Source organism: Accipiter gentilis, chromosome Z, assembly GCF_929443795.1.
Source record: "Accipiter gentilis chromosome Z, bAccGen1.1, whole genome shotgun sequence".
Classification (NCBI taxonomy): domain Eukaryota; kingdom Metazoa; phylum Chordata; class Aves; order Accipitriformes; family Accipitridae; genus Astur; species Astur gentilis.
The window spans coordinates 65,224,047-65,237,006 of NC_064919.1; the positions used below are offsets into that span (position 1 = coordinate 65,224,047).

General features: G+C 44.1%; 1 protein-coding gene across 6 annotated transcripts in view; it reads right to left on the minus strand.

Moving 5' to 3' along the window:
• Nucleotides 1–12,960, minus strand: part of LOC126036054 (regulator of G-protein signaling 7-binding protein) — a 153,136-nt gene that overhangs the window by 33,477 nt on the left and 106,699 nt on the right. For 4 of the 6 annotated variants that reach the window (XM_049795344.1, XM_049795343.1, XM_049795347.1 and 1 more), the window contains exon 8: nucleotides 8,013–8,179. In XM_049795344.1, the coding sequence (XP_049651301.1) occupies nucleotides 8,013–8,179 (167 nt within the window). Of the gene's footprint in view, nucleotides 1–8,012; nucleotides 8,180–11,002; nucleotides 11,255–11,587; nucleotides 11,604–12,960 lie in introns of those variants that run through there. The other 2 variants (XM_049795349.1, XM_049795348.1) reach the window with 2 other exon arrangements.

The following is a 12,960-nucleotide window of genomic DNA, read 5'->3' on the forward strand; positions in this document are numbered from 1 at the left end:
TAGGCCTAGAAATTAAGTCGACTTACTTTCAGCTTTGGTTTAAAAGAAAGTGGCAGGTGCCACTGTGTTTTGTGAGGAGTCCAAAATTGTCAGTGTGTGTTAGGCTCTGAGGATGCTCTGACAGCATCTGTGGGATCAAGCTCATCAGAGGTTGGACAAGCGAGAATGCCTCACTTCTACCTGCTGATTAGGTTTACTGTTAAGCAAAGAAGTGCTAAGCTCTTCTGTTTTGTCAAAACTAAGTTACACTGTGTCACTGCAATTGTAGAAATTCCAGGCTTTTCAGAATTGCTGTTTGGGGCATAGAGAAGTAAATGCTAAATTCACTTTTAGGCATGTCTGCTGTTTACTAAATCTGGCCTTCAGTTATGAAAGACAGATCTATAAAGGGAGATACTAATACCCTGTATCTTCAAGTCCCAACTGCCTATGAGAGCACAGTTCCAAAGACAAAGGTACAAAGGAAAAGTGAGTCTGTAGAGGTTAGCTATTTTGAGAACGCTAGCTTTAGTAAGTAACCTTGTTTTCTCCTCCATTATTTGCTTTCTGAATTCGCCTGTTAGAACTTTAGGTATCTGACTTAAACGATTTCTTTTTCAACTTGCAACTTAAATTGAGTAAACAGATTCTATTCTCAACAACAGAACCCACCTTAACTCAGTTCCACAGAAAATGGTCTTAGCTTTTCAATGTCCCTTTCCATCATTTTAGATGCACACAGCTTGTATAATTAGAAATTTTTTTGCAAAGGAATCTAGTAAGAACAATGTATGTGCATCTTATCCTCTTGAGAAAGGAGTAAGCTATGGTATACTTACTGAACTATCGTGTGCTAGTTTGTCTATAAAGAGTACGTTCACAAAATATCCATACCTGAGCTTACTTCCCAAAACACTGCCATGTAGACAAACTCCCATTAGTAAAAAATGGGATTTGAGTCACTGGCACAGGTGCAGTCTCTGATACACAGTAGTAAGTCTAGAATCACTTCACGACTGAGAGGAATTGGTGAAGATATTCCAAACAAAGTGCAACGCAGTCAGAATTTGCCCCTAGAATTTGATATGCTCAAAATCACAAGAAAAATTGTAGGCATTTAAGAAACTTAGAGTAAACGTTTACAGAAGCTGAATGTATAGGTTGAGGCAAAACGAGACTTTATAAGAATGCTCAGTAATGAACTTGCTGCAGATCCTGAAAGCTCTTCTTTGGAGGGAGACAAAGATCTCCCTGACTTTTCTCATTTTGGACAGTCCCAGTTAAGTCATGAGGATGACTTGCTGAGTAAGGTACTATTTAATGTTCTAAGAATTGCAGGATCTGGCCTGCCAGATTGCAACAACTCACTGAGATGATTTTAGTATACGCCTGTGAGTGTAAATGGGAAGTTTTATATTTCCAACAGTTTTCAGAAGCAGAGAATCTCGACATTTTGTACTAACTTAATAGGATTTTTAAGGTCAGATTTTTAAGGTCTGTTTTAAATATCTGCAATATTTTCACACGCCCCCATAGGAATTCAGGGGACATTATGCTGTTGGTATTATCATGTATAACACTATTGATTCTAGCAGTGAATATTGACTGCTTTCTTTGTTTTCTTCCATGTCATCACATTATTTTTAATATTTATTTATACTATCATCAGGCCAAATACTGGTTATCATGGTGCAACCTCTGTGAAGCAGTTGCCTTATTCTTTACTTTCATCTGGCTGTTGAAACAATGCTAACTGTAACTGAGGTAGAATACAGGGGCAGTGTCTGGAATTCAGAACTCCGGGGATCAACATTAACATCACTTCCCCCTATTCTGACACATACACTTAAGAGAAGTACAATGGCAGTGATTGTAAACACATCTAGGGAGGGCAGAGATCTCCATACATGCTGCTTGATTGGTGTCTAGCTTGGGCAGAGCTCTAGTGTGGCATCTGCTGGCATTACCTTGGTTTTGATTCATGATTTTAAAAATTATTCCCTGTTGAGCTATGTGTTTGCTGTAGTTTAACCCGAGCTGGCAACTAATCATCACACTGCTGCTCGCTCACTCTCCCTGTGGTAGGATGGGGGTGAGGGTTGGAGGGGTAAAAGTAAGAAAACTCATGGGTTGAGGTAAGAACAGTTTAATAATTGGGGGGGGGGGGGGGGGGGGGAATGTAATGAAAAGGAAAATAACAAAAAGAGAGAGAAATAAAACCCATGAAAAACAATTGCTCACCACCAACTGACCGATGCCCAGCCTGTTCCCGAGCAGTGGACCCCTGGCCAGCTTTCCTCCTATTTTATATGCTGAGCATGACATCATATGTTATGGAATATCAGTTTGGCTTATTTGGGTCAGGGGTCCTGGCTGTGTCACCTCCCAACTTCTTGTGCCCCTTCAACCCCCTCGCTGGCAGAGCACCATGAGAAGCTGAAAAGACTTAGTGTAAGCACTGCTCAACAACTAAAACATCAGTGTGTCATCAGCATTATTCTCATCCTAAATCTGAAACACAGCACTATACCAGCTACTAGGAAGAAAATTAACTGTCCCAGCCAAAATCAGGACAATGTTGCTACATTTTGTTTCTGCTCAGCTATACTGCCTGCCTGCAGTGCTTTATTTAACATGTCAAGTTAAACAGTTAAAATGGTTTCTGTTATGTCTTAATGCAGCTTTCATTAAGTTATAAGCCTGAAGTCTCCTTTTCTCTTTATTTGTAAAATACTTTGGAACAAGCAGGTAATAATTTTAAAGTTTCATAATTTGGGGAAAATTCAGACACTTTAATAAAAATTTGGCCACAATTGGGTGTCAATAGATTGTTTTAACACAAGCTTAGGAACTGATCTAACAGTAATTTGGTCTGAAAAATTACCCTCTATGGCTTATTGAAAACATCAGAAATCTACTGTAGATTGCAAAGGAAAACAAAAGTAGAAATTACCTAAAACTACATATTTAAAGCAACGCTATGGTAACATTTCTGTGCACTGAAATAAAGACAGGAATGCAATCAGGATGTGATTCTTAGGTCTATTTCCTTAACTTTTCTTGAACTCAGGGGAAGTTACACTAACAACTGTTTTATGAAAGTAACAGATGCACCTCAATGTCAAATAAGGAAAGTTTATCTTGGAATTTTCCCAATGAGAAGATTGATGGTGACTTTTGTCACAGGCCGGAAGGGACATCTAGAACTAATCTAGTCCAACCCTCCTGCTCAAAGCAGTGCCAGCTAAAGCAGGTTACTAAGGACCATGTCCAGCTGAATTCGGAGTATCTCCAAGGAAGGAGACACTACAACCTCTCAGGGCACCTGTTCCAATATTCTATCAACCTCACATTAAAAAAAGGGGTTTTAAAAAATGTTTAAATCAAATTTTCTGTATTTCAGTTTGTGCCTGCTGTCCTATCACTGGATACCACTGAAAAACTCTGCCTTTGTCTTCTTTACACTATCCCATCAGGTATGTTTTACACACATTGATAAGACCCCCTTCCAAGCCTTCTCTTCTCCAAGATAAACAACTCCAGTCTGTCAGCCTCCTTGTACGTGAGACGTTGCATGCTCTTAATCATGTTCATGGCCATCAACTAGACCCACTCCAGTATGTCCCTTTCTCTTTCCAACTGGGGAGCCCAGAACTAGACACAGAACTCCAGACATGGCCTCAACAGCGCTGAGTAGAAGGGAAGGATCAACTCCCTCAACCTGCTTGCAACACTTCCTAATGTAGCATAGGAGGCTGTTGGCCCTCTTTGCCCCAAAGGCACAGTGCTGGCTCATGTTCAATTTGGCGTTCACCAGAATCGCCCAGGTCCTCTTCTGCAAAGCTGCTTTCCAGCTGGTTGGCCCCCAGCTTGCACTAGTGTAGGGGTTTATTTTTCCTTGGATTCAAGACTTTGCAACACAGTCTGAACAACAGAGGACAACCACTTTCAAAGCTATGTGCACACAGATGTACATTGCCATGCACCCCTGAGCTCCTCACGCAGTTTCATTTCATGCAAAAAAAAGTCACTGTCAACATATATAACAGACTGTCACAGAGATACTTGCCAGTTCTGGTTTCAGTGTGCCAAGTGCACACAGAAGTACTTGCATTATGTAAGCGTATCAAGTGCTTGAGAATATGAAAGGGACATTTACAAAAGAGTGTACATACTTGTGCAGACCTGTATCTTAAAATACAGTGCTGAGTTACCTTTCCATTTACACCCCAGACTTAGTGTACTTCACCTATAAAGCATGACTTCTAAAACATCATCGGTCTTTATCATCTCATAAAGCAGACCACCTTCCAAAACAGAGATTTGCACCTTTGTTCCCCATCTTCCTATTGTTACAAGTATTTTTCCTTTCTTTTCCTTTGGAAAAAGACCATGCTGACTTATTTTCCTGCTGCTTTACTTTCTCCAGTTTTGACCATGACCTCTGATACTGCAAGGATGCACAATATAATTAATTTATTTAATTTCTGATAAATTAATACAGCAGAAAATGTAATGAAAGGACCAAATCTTACTCACTGTCTTCAGAAGACAGTTCATTAAAAACCACTAAGAATTTTTAGTATGAGTGGGGTGAGCAGGAATAGACCTGAAGTCCTGAGAAAACCTACACTGAAAGAAGAGTTTGCTTTGACTTGCATTCCTAAAAGATCATAAACTAGAACTAGGATATTTCAATTTAAATTATTTTTATTTCTGATTTTTATTCCTGGAAAGCCATGGTAATGTTGGTAAACTCAGGCATGCATCTGCTCTTTGATAAAATTTCACCTATTTCTACAAGAAAAATACATAGGAGAGCAAGTTAAGAAGAGGATGTTAATAGCTATGAGGCCTTATTAAGTTGGAGACTGAATCTGAATTTTCTTTCTCACTATTTTTTTTTTGTAAATTAATTTGTAACATTTTTAAACATACCACTGTGTAAAGATGTCATTATTCATCCTCAGCGTTTTCTGAGACCTTCGTATTTAGACAAATCCTGAAATCTTCTGTAAGAACTCATATTTGTCAGAAACAAATTGTTCAGATGCAGCCTTTGGCTCAGGAAACCCCTAAACTACAGATCAGTGGGTAGTAGCAAGTATACCAGGGCAGGCATCGTTCTACGCACAGCCTGGGTTTTGTATGCTTTTTTACGAAATCTCTGCTACTGGCAGCTGTCAGATTTGAGCTGGATGGAGTGATATGGTCTAATCCAATGCAGACTTCATAAGGTTTTATGTTTCCTTGCTACTTCCTTATCTTTGTCATCATCTCCTTTGTTTTTCTTTCCCTCAGTTTTTAAAATGTGCGGCTTTCATTTCCTCCATTTCCCTAGCTGAACCTCCTTTTGTTGGCATATCAGTGTATACTTTTTCTACAGCTACACCTGCAGTCTTCTCTTCTTGTTCATATTACACCACTGTCCCACTCTGATGTCCATCTAATATTCCAGAACTGATATGCCCATGATCAAAGCTTCTTCCTCCTCATTACTTCTATCCTGTTCAGTTCCTAATGCATTATCTGCACCTCAGCATTTCTTTCCCTTTGCACAATTCCCAAATTTTCTTCCAGAGCTGCCTTTGTCAGCACTAGTGGATCTGTTCTTGCCTCTTTCCCTCCTAGTCTTTGCTCCTTTCCTCTCTGTTACCTTCCCTAGTCTTGTAGAACAGGTGTGATAGGAAGAGAAATAGGAGCCTCTTCTAGCTGCCTGAGTCAGGAGCACGTTTAAGAGTCTCAAATCCTGATGTATTCAAACAGGAAGCGTAAAATGAAGCTGTCTGTCAATTTTCCAAGAAAGACATCAGCACAAACAAGATTAATGAACTTAATGTTGTCCTAGACAGTGATGCCAACTTCTTGAAAGAAAGAGTGCCCTGCAACAGCTCAGGTCACTTAGAGGCTAACTGAAGATTACTGATGACCTTATCTAATAGAACGCTGATATGCAATGAAAATTTGTAGTCTAGTAACATGATTAGCTAACTGCTATTATTCTCTCTGGGTGGGAAAGCAATAGGCTTTCTTTAACAAGCTTTGGAAGACAGAATTGGTTGTGTTGCCCAGAGGTTTCCACAGTGCAGTGCTGTGTATTTTGAACTAAAGCAGTGAACTAAATGAGCTTTTGTCCCAACTGCTGACTACCAGTGGTTTCTGAGCAATACACTACCCTCCCAACTATTTAATACTGAGGATGATTTAATACATTCCTGTCCCTAAGTATTTTTCTTCCCAGTACTTTTTCCTCCTACCAAATTAGGTTGCCATTCCAGATCCTATGCCATATGCGCTACATCATTCTTCCTGCTGAATTAAGGACTGAACCTCTGAGGCTATTTATTACTCCTCTCCTATTTCTTTTCTACACTGAATCCTTGCTGCACCTTCATCTCTCATCTTCCCTCACAGATACACCAAATAAGTTAAGTTGGCTTGTATGGCTTTCCTCAGCTGTAGGAGTGTGGGGATGTGAAGCACATCTTGTAAAATGTCTGTCAAACCAAACAAGTAATTTCCAGAGTGTTTCTAACACCTACCAGTTGTTATGGATATCACATTATTATCACAGTTATTTAAAACAGTTTTAGATTAGGTAAATGTCAATCTCCCAGCAACTGCACAACCCTCAGGACATCTTTGTGTACATGACAGACTCCCAACTGTGAAATGATTACTTTAAAAAAACCTCCATACTTCTAAATGAGCATGTATTGATGGTTTTCTTTATGGGGGACAAAAAAAAAGATTAAAAAAATCGAAGTTAGGTTCTGCTATTCAGATGCATTATTTTGGTTTGTATTGTCACTCTTCTGAGTCTGAAAGTGCACAAGATCAATTTCACTACTGTTTGCTTCCACATTTTCAGTTCACTGGTTAAAAAGAAGTGTATCTTTTGGTTGGTTGGGTTTTTTTAAATTCTCACAGACTTTAGTCACTTAAAAGCACGGATTTTGTTTGACGAACAAATCAGAGGTCACAATATCAACTTAAGCGTCTTTGCACAAGATCACATCTGAAAATGTTGACAGTTCTACTAAAATGACCAACCAGTGTTTTCTTCTGTTTGTTTTGTTAGTGTGGTCTTCCCTTACACACTAAACCTATGACAGATTTCTCATATACATTGAAGTGATGAAAGAACTTCAACAGGCATGAGGCAGAGCTGCAAAAAATGGAAGGTTTTTCCAGTGGTACACAATGGTTTATGGTGAATAAGGCAGGTGCAGAAAGTTCTGACAAAGTGTAGTGAGAGAGACACAATGCAGGAGGTACACGTGTTAATACAAAGGCCCCAGTTGCCATATTGTGAAGAACTCACACAAAATTAGACTTTGTGCAAGCAGCATTAATTCCCATTTGTAAGGCACAGCTATTTATGCTGGCTTATCTTGTACTGAGCCATAGTCTCAAGTATGTGATGATACATTCTGTCACCATGGAAAGGAATGTATATAATGTAATATCAAAGAACACATGAAAACATCATATGCTGGCAGAGCTTCAATCCTTAGTTCAACACAAATAAGGATTTAAAAACACGTAGAATGTAAACACAAGTTTTCACAACAGTATTTGTATTTCCCTCCCTTATGTAATTTTCACCTAATTATTTTTTCCTCTAGTTTTTTTAATTCTCCAGTTGAGCTGAGCTACTTGTCTCTTAACTATTCAATTAAGTATACCCCATGAAGGACTGGGCAGAAAGCTATTGCTGTTTCACCCTTGCAAGGCAAGGCTTCTCCCTTAATCTTTTTAAGTTGTCTAGGGGTACAGACTAAAATCCTGTTCATCTAACATAAAAGCAACCAGTGAAATCAGTAGGATACCATCTTGGTAAGAGAAACAGGATTTGACCCCAAATTGCACTATCATAAGGATATCAGCTTTCTGTAGAATTTGTGGTCATACATCTCTATGCCTAAAACAGAAACACAAGTTAATGCTTTTGCTGAAAGTTTCCATAATGCAGTATTTAGCAAAGATGTGCCCATGAATACAGCTTTAATTAAACATGAGTAGACTCCTACCCAGAAATTGCTGCTAGTTTTTGATGAGCCTGATAGGCCATCTCACATCCTCGGGTTCGAGTTTTGTGCATTTCCGCATGCAGAGATGGACAGGTGACTGAGACATCCCCAATGGAAATGACCAGCTCCCGATATAGAGCCACCTGGGTATTGAAGTCCTGGACAAGCTGAAAAACAAAAGAGGATTTACTTACATGAGACATTTAACTACACTGATAAAAACAAGTTTTTAAAAAACCATGCCCAATCTAGGGCTTGTTCCTGCTGCCCCTAGTTTCATGGCATACAGAATCAAGTGCCCAAGACTTAGTAAATGACTAGGGCCTCCGTGGCAGCTGCCTCTTCTGTGAGCTATAAATGTTCACTTGCAGGAAAGCAGTGTTTCTGCTTTTAATCTCTGAAAGTATTTGAGTTATTAGTCTTAAATATTAAGCAGACAAAAACCCAGCTGTTTTACTAGTAGCATGAGGTTATTTTTTGCTATCATAGAAGACAAAAATATCTCCAGAAATGATTGCCTTTGCTCCTCCTGCTTCCTGATTAACAGCACATTTAGGGATTAGAATGTAGCATTTGCTTTTACATTGGCAATTTTGCTAATTTATTTTGTAATGATTTCTGTTCTGTCACTGGCCTCCAATCTAGATTTCAGACTTAAAATTGATCTGAAGTTACCAGCTGAGATGATGTATCAGATGATAGACACTTTCCAGTTAGGATTCTAGAAAGCGCTTTTTCCAATGTGTGTGTGTGTGTGTGTGTGTGTGTGTGAAACAAAGAAGTAAATAAACACTTCAACCTTTATAATCACTTCAACCTCTACAGAAATCTAATATCCAGCAGATACAGATGGATGCTATTGGATAAATGGGTAACTTCTACAGTGATGCAAAGATTATTCCTGAGGTCCACTGATCGGGTACATGGGATAATATTTTCAGGAAAGGGAGCATTTACTGTCTTCTGAGAGAAAGCACATCTGCCCATTTGCTCCACATGGTGGTGGGGGTGGAAGGCAGGGAGCAATAGAACAGAATGTTTATTTATGTGTGTTTTGCTAATTTGATCTCAATTTCCAAACTACAGACAAGAGTAACTGCTCGTAATTCTGCAGCCATCATTACCACCAGGAGTTCAACATATCCCAACATACATGCATGCTAACAACCTGGATTCTATCAGGTCTACAAATTTTAAAAGTCAAGCCCTCAGATTCTCATAATCAGAAAATAAATGAGTCGCTTCTCCTGCAGTATTGCATTCTGACTCTTCATGCACCCCACTGTAATTACTCTGTATAACTGAGAACTAATATCGAGACTCGTTTTTTTTGGCCATACTCTCTTAAATTTCATTGTAAGCGTAGCAAATAGGTTTCTCTGCTTCTGAAGCAGCAAAACAATCCCAGTGCGTTCCAGTACATCTGCACCCTCCCACCCCTAAACCCGAAACAAAACCGAAAGCGCACACCAAACAAAGACCTAGGCACAATATTTGCTAAACCTGGCTTCCGCTCTCTCGTTCTGTAGCTTAAGAGAATGAATGCATGAAAGAAGTGTAGAGGAAAAAACCCTGTACTACGTTGTGACACAGCGTAATTATTCTGCACTAAGAAAAAGAGAAAAGCGGCTCACCCTGCAACTGGTAACTGGCTGCACCAAACACATTTTGCCAGTTCTCACCTGACATCCCCTATCTAAACAGAGGACACATTTAGCCACCTCAGCATTGCCAGGGAAAACAAAACCACACTCGAGGTTGCAGCGTCGAGACAGAGAAGAAGAAAAAAACCCCATTGGTTTTCTCTCCTGAATCTTACTGCATCTTGACAACCCATCTGTAAATCATATTTTATTTCTAATCAGTGAATTCTACAAAGCTAGCACTTCTGTTTAACCAAGGACATTATGCTGTCAGGAATGAGAAAAAAGGCAAGACCCAGCAGGATCCACTTGTTGGGTATATTTATGGAGCTACTGTGGCAGCTTTTGTTCCTCGGTGCGCCGGGAGCTGCTCCTGATTTTGAAGTATCAGAGTGGGTATCTGCCAGCACAGTTTGCAGTTATTAGAGGAAAAAAATTGCCACAGTCCAGCAGAACAGAAGTAGCGGGTATATTTCCAATGCCAAGGACAGAGCTTTAGCAAGATCCAGGTTTTTCAAGTAAAGTAGCAGCAACTTCATTTGTTTTCTATTTCTGTCATTGGTTAGAGGAACGATTTGGGGGCCCAACGTCCAGCTGACTGTAGCTCAAGGAGCCAGACAGGGGGTATATGGCGCCGGTTTGGAGGAAAGCGTCAGGATCCAAGCATTTTGAACGTGAATGGAGAAAAATGTCACACCATAGCGTTACAGTCCAAAAATAACATGGATGCAGGTGCTCGATCTGAGGTTTCACAACTGCAACCAGCGACCCTGTGGAGACTGGAAACAGGTACCACGTATGTCAGGGACAGAATTTCGGGGTCTCAGATTCTGAGTCCTGTTCCAGAAAGATTTTAGAGCAAGGCAGCAAGTGCAGCGATGCAGTGGAGGCAACTACTTTCCTACTTAGGCTTCAGCGAGCGCAAGTCTGGGGGCAGATCTGGCCGGATCTAGCAAAAAAAAAAAAACCAAAAGCAACTCCAGCCGCTCGGCAGCGCAAGGCGGCGGGTGCTGGGGCTCCGGCTCCCGCTCCTGCAGGACCAGGAGCCCGGCTCCGGTCCCTGCCCTGGCTGTCCCGCAGCACCCAGCCGGCTCCCCACAGGTCTCGCCTCCCCCTCCCCTCTCCCGCCTCCGAGCCGCTACGGGTTAGGCGACAGGGCAGCAACCCCCCCGGCGGGGACCGCAGTTTTAAAAATAGTGCGACTGCACGTGATGGGAATAGGCAAGCTGGCGGGAGGAGCGGCACGGCCGCCAGCGACGAGAGCGCTCGGGGGAAAAAAAAAAAAAAAAACCAAAAAAAAAAAAAAAAAGAGGAAAAACTAAGGCAAGCCCCATTTGTGATACCCACCATCTTGCAGTCATCCAGGACTCGCTGGGTCTGGTAGGCGCTGTCGCAGCCGCTGCCCCGGCGTTCACTGTCGCGGCCGTGCGGCGAGGTCTTGCTGCCCTGGAAGATGGAGGCGGCGGAGCGGGGGCGCTTCCTGCGCCCGCTCGGTGCAGAGCTCATGCACACGCATCCGCCGCGCGGAGCCGCCCGCCGCGCGGGGCCCCGCGGCCGCGGGCAGCGCCTTCCCCCGCCGCCGCCGCCGCCGCCGCCTCGAGGAGGGGTGCGGGCCCGCGCCGCTCGTCGCCTCGGCCCGGCCGGGACCGCGAGCGCGACCGGGACCGGGACGGCGCCGCTCACGGCAGCGAGCGCGGCTGCTGTGGGCGATAGCCTGGCGCCTGAGGGAGAGCCCGGGGAGCGCCCTGCAGCATCGCCTCCGCTACCGCGGCGAGAGGCGGAGGGGCTGGCGCCTTCCCTCCTTCAGCAGCATGTCAGTCCCCGCGGAACCGCCCCGCCGGTGGCATGCTCCGCCGGCAGCGGGTGGGAGCAAGGAAAACGCGGACGTACCCGACGGAGAAGGGCTCCCATACAGCGGACGACGAAACCTACCCACGATGCTCCCCGCCGGGGGAGACGCGCCACTTACGCGCTCCCCCGCGGCGCGGCTCACCCCGGCTCCCGCCGGCAGCCGCTCGGTGGGGCGGTGAGGGCCCGGGGGAGGGGGTTTGGGGGGGCTGCCGCGCGCTCTCCCGCCCTGTGGGGGCGGCGCGCCGTACGGCGCGCCGCCCCCACAGGGCGGGAAAGCGCGCGGCAGCCCACCCCCGGCTCGGCTTTCCTCCGGTCAGTTAGCACATACCCCACCCCCCCCCCCCCCGCCCGTCCGTTATTTTGCCGAAGCTGATGCTAATCTTCAAGAGGCTTACTTAGAAAATACTTTCCTGTTGAGCAAAGACTCGGTTCACCGCTCAAAGTTGTTTGGTTTTGTTGTTTTTTTTTTTGTTTGGATTGGGTGTTGTTTCCCCCCCTCCCCTTCACTTAAAAAAGCATCTTACTTCGGGGGGCTAAGAGCAACGTTCGGAGGGTGCGATGTAACTGCACGGTGGGTTGCATTGGCTCATTGTAGGAAGGATTCAATAATAGCGATCGACTGGAGAAGTTGTTTCCCCCGTGCTCCGGCACGACCGTGCGGTTGCAGCGCAGCAGGCTGAGGCTGACAGTGTCCCCCCCCCACGGGGGCCCTGGGCACCGGCCCCTCTGCCGGGCGGGGGCTGGGGGGGGGGGGGGCCGTGGGGCTGCGCCGGCGCTGGGTCCGCAGCTGCTTTAACCCGGGGCCCCTCGGGGTCTGCACTGCCCTGGGGGGAGGTACCGGTTCCCGGGCCAGATTCAGCGCCAGGGCTGGTGCTGTTCCCCTCTGTAGCCGGGTAGCGATGGCTGTCTAGCTCGCTCCTGCTACAGCGGCTATGTCTTCAGGGCGTTAAACAGAAGGTTTTTATGTTTCAGTCATGTTCTTGATACCGGAGGGACGCCAAACGCATCACACGCAGAAAACCAGTCTCGACCAAGGAGCTCGACTGGGCCAGCGATGGGACTCTGGCGGGGTGAGGGCCTCTCTTCAGGCTGCGCTGAGCCTTGCTGTAAGGCAGGCACCCTGGTATCTCTGTTCTGAAACTCTTTTTAGACATTTTCTGCGATTCTCCCAGACATGGAAGCTACTGGGTGTGTGTTAGTGTTGATGGATTTGCAGCGCTTGCAAGCACTGTCATCACTTTAGGTAAAACTAATTTGGCCTTGCAATTATAATATTACCGTAGTAAACATACTAGTTCAGCATCTAGAGCAGCAAGAACTTGCAGTTCACAAGTGCTATTTTAAGGACACCACTTTTTTTGTTTTTTTTTTTTTTTTGGTAGTAAACTTAATTCTATTACTCATAGGAAATAAATGCTTGAATTTGGTGCTGCATAAACACAAGCTTTGAGCCA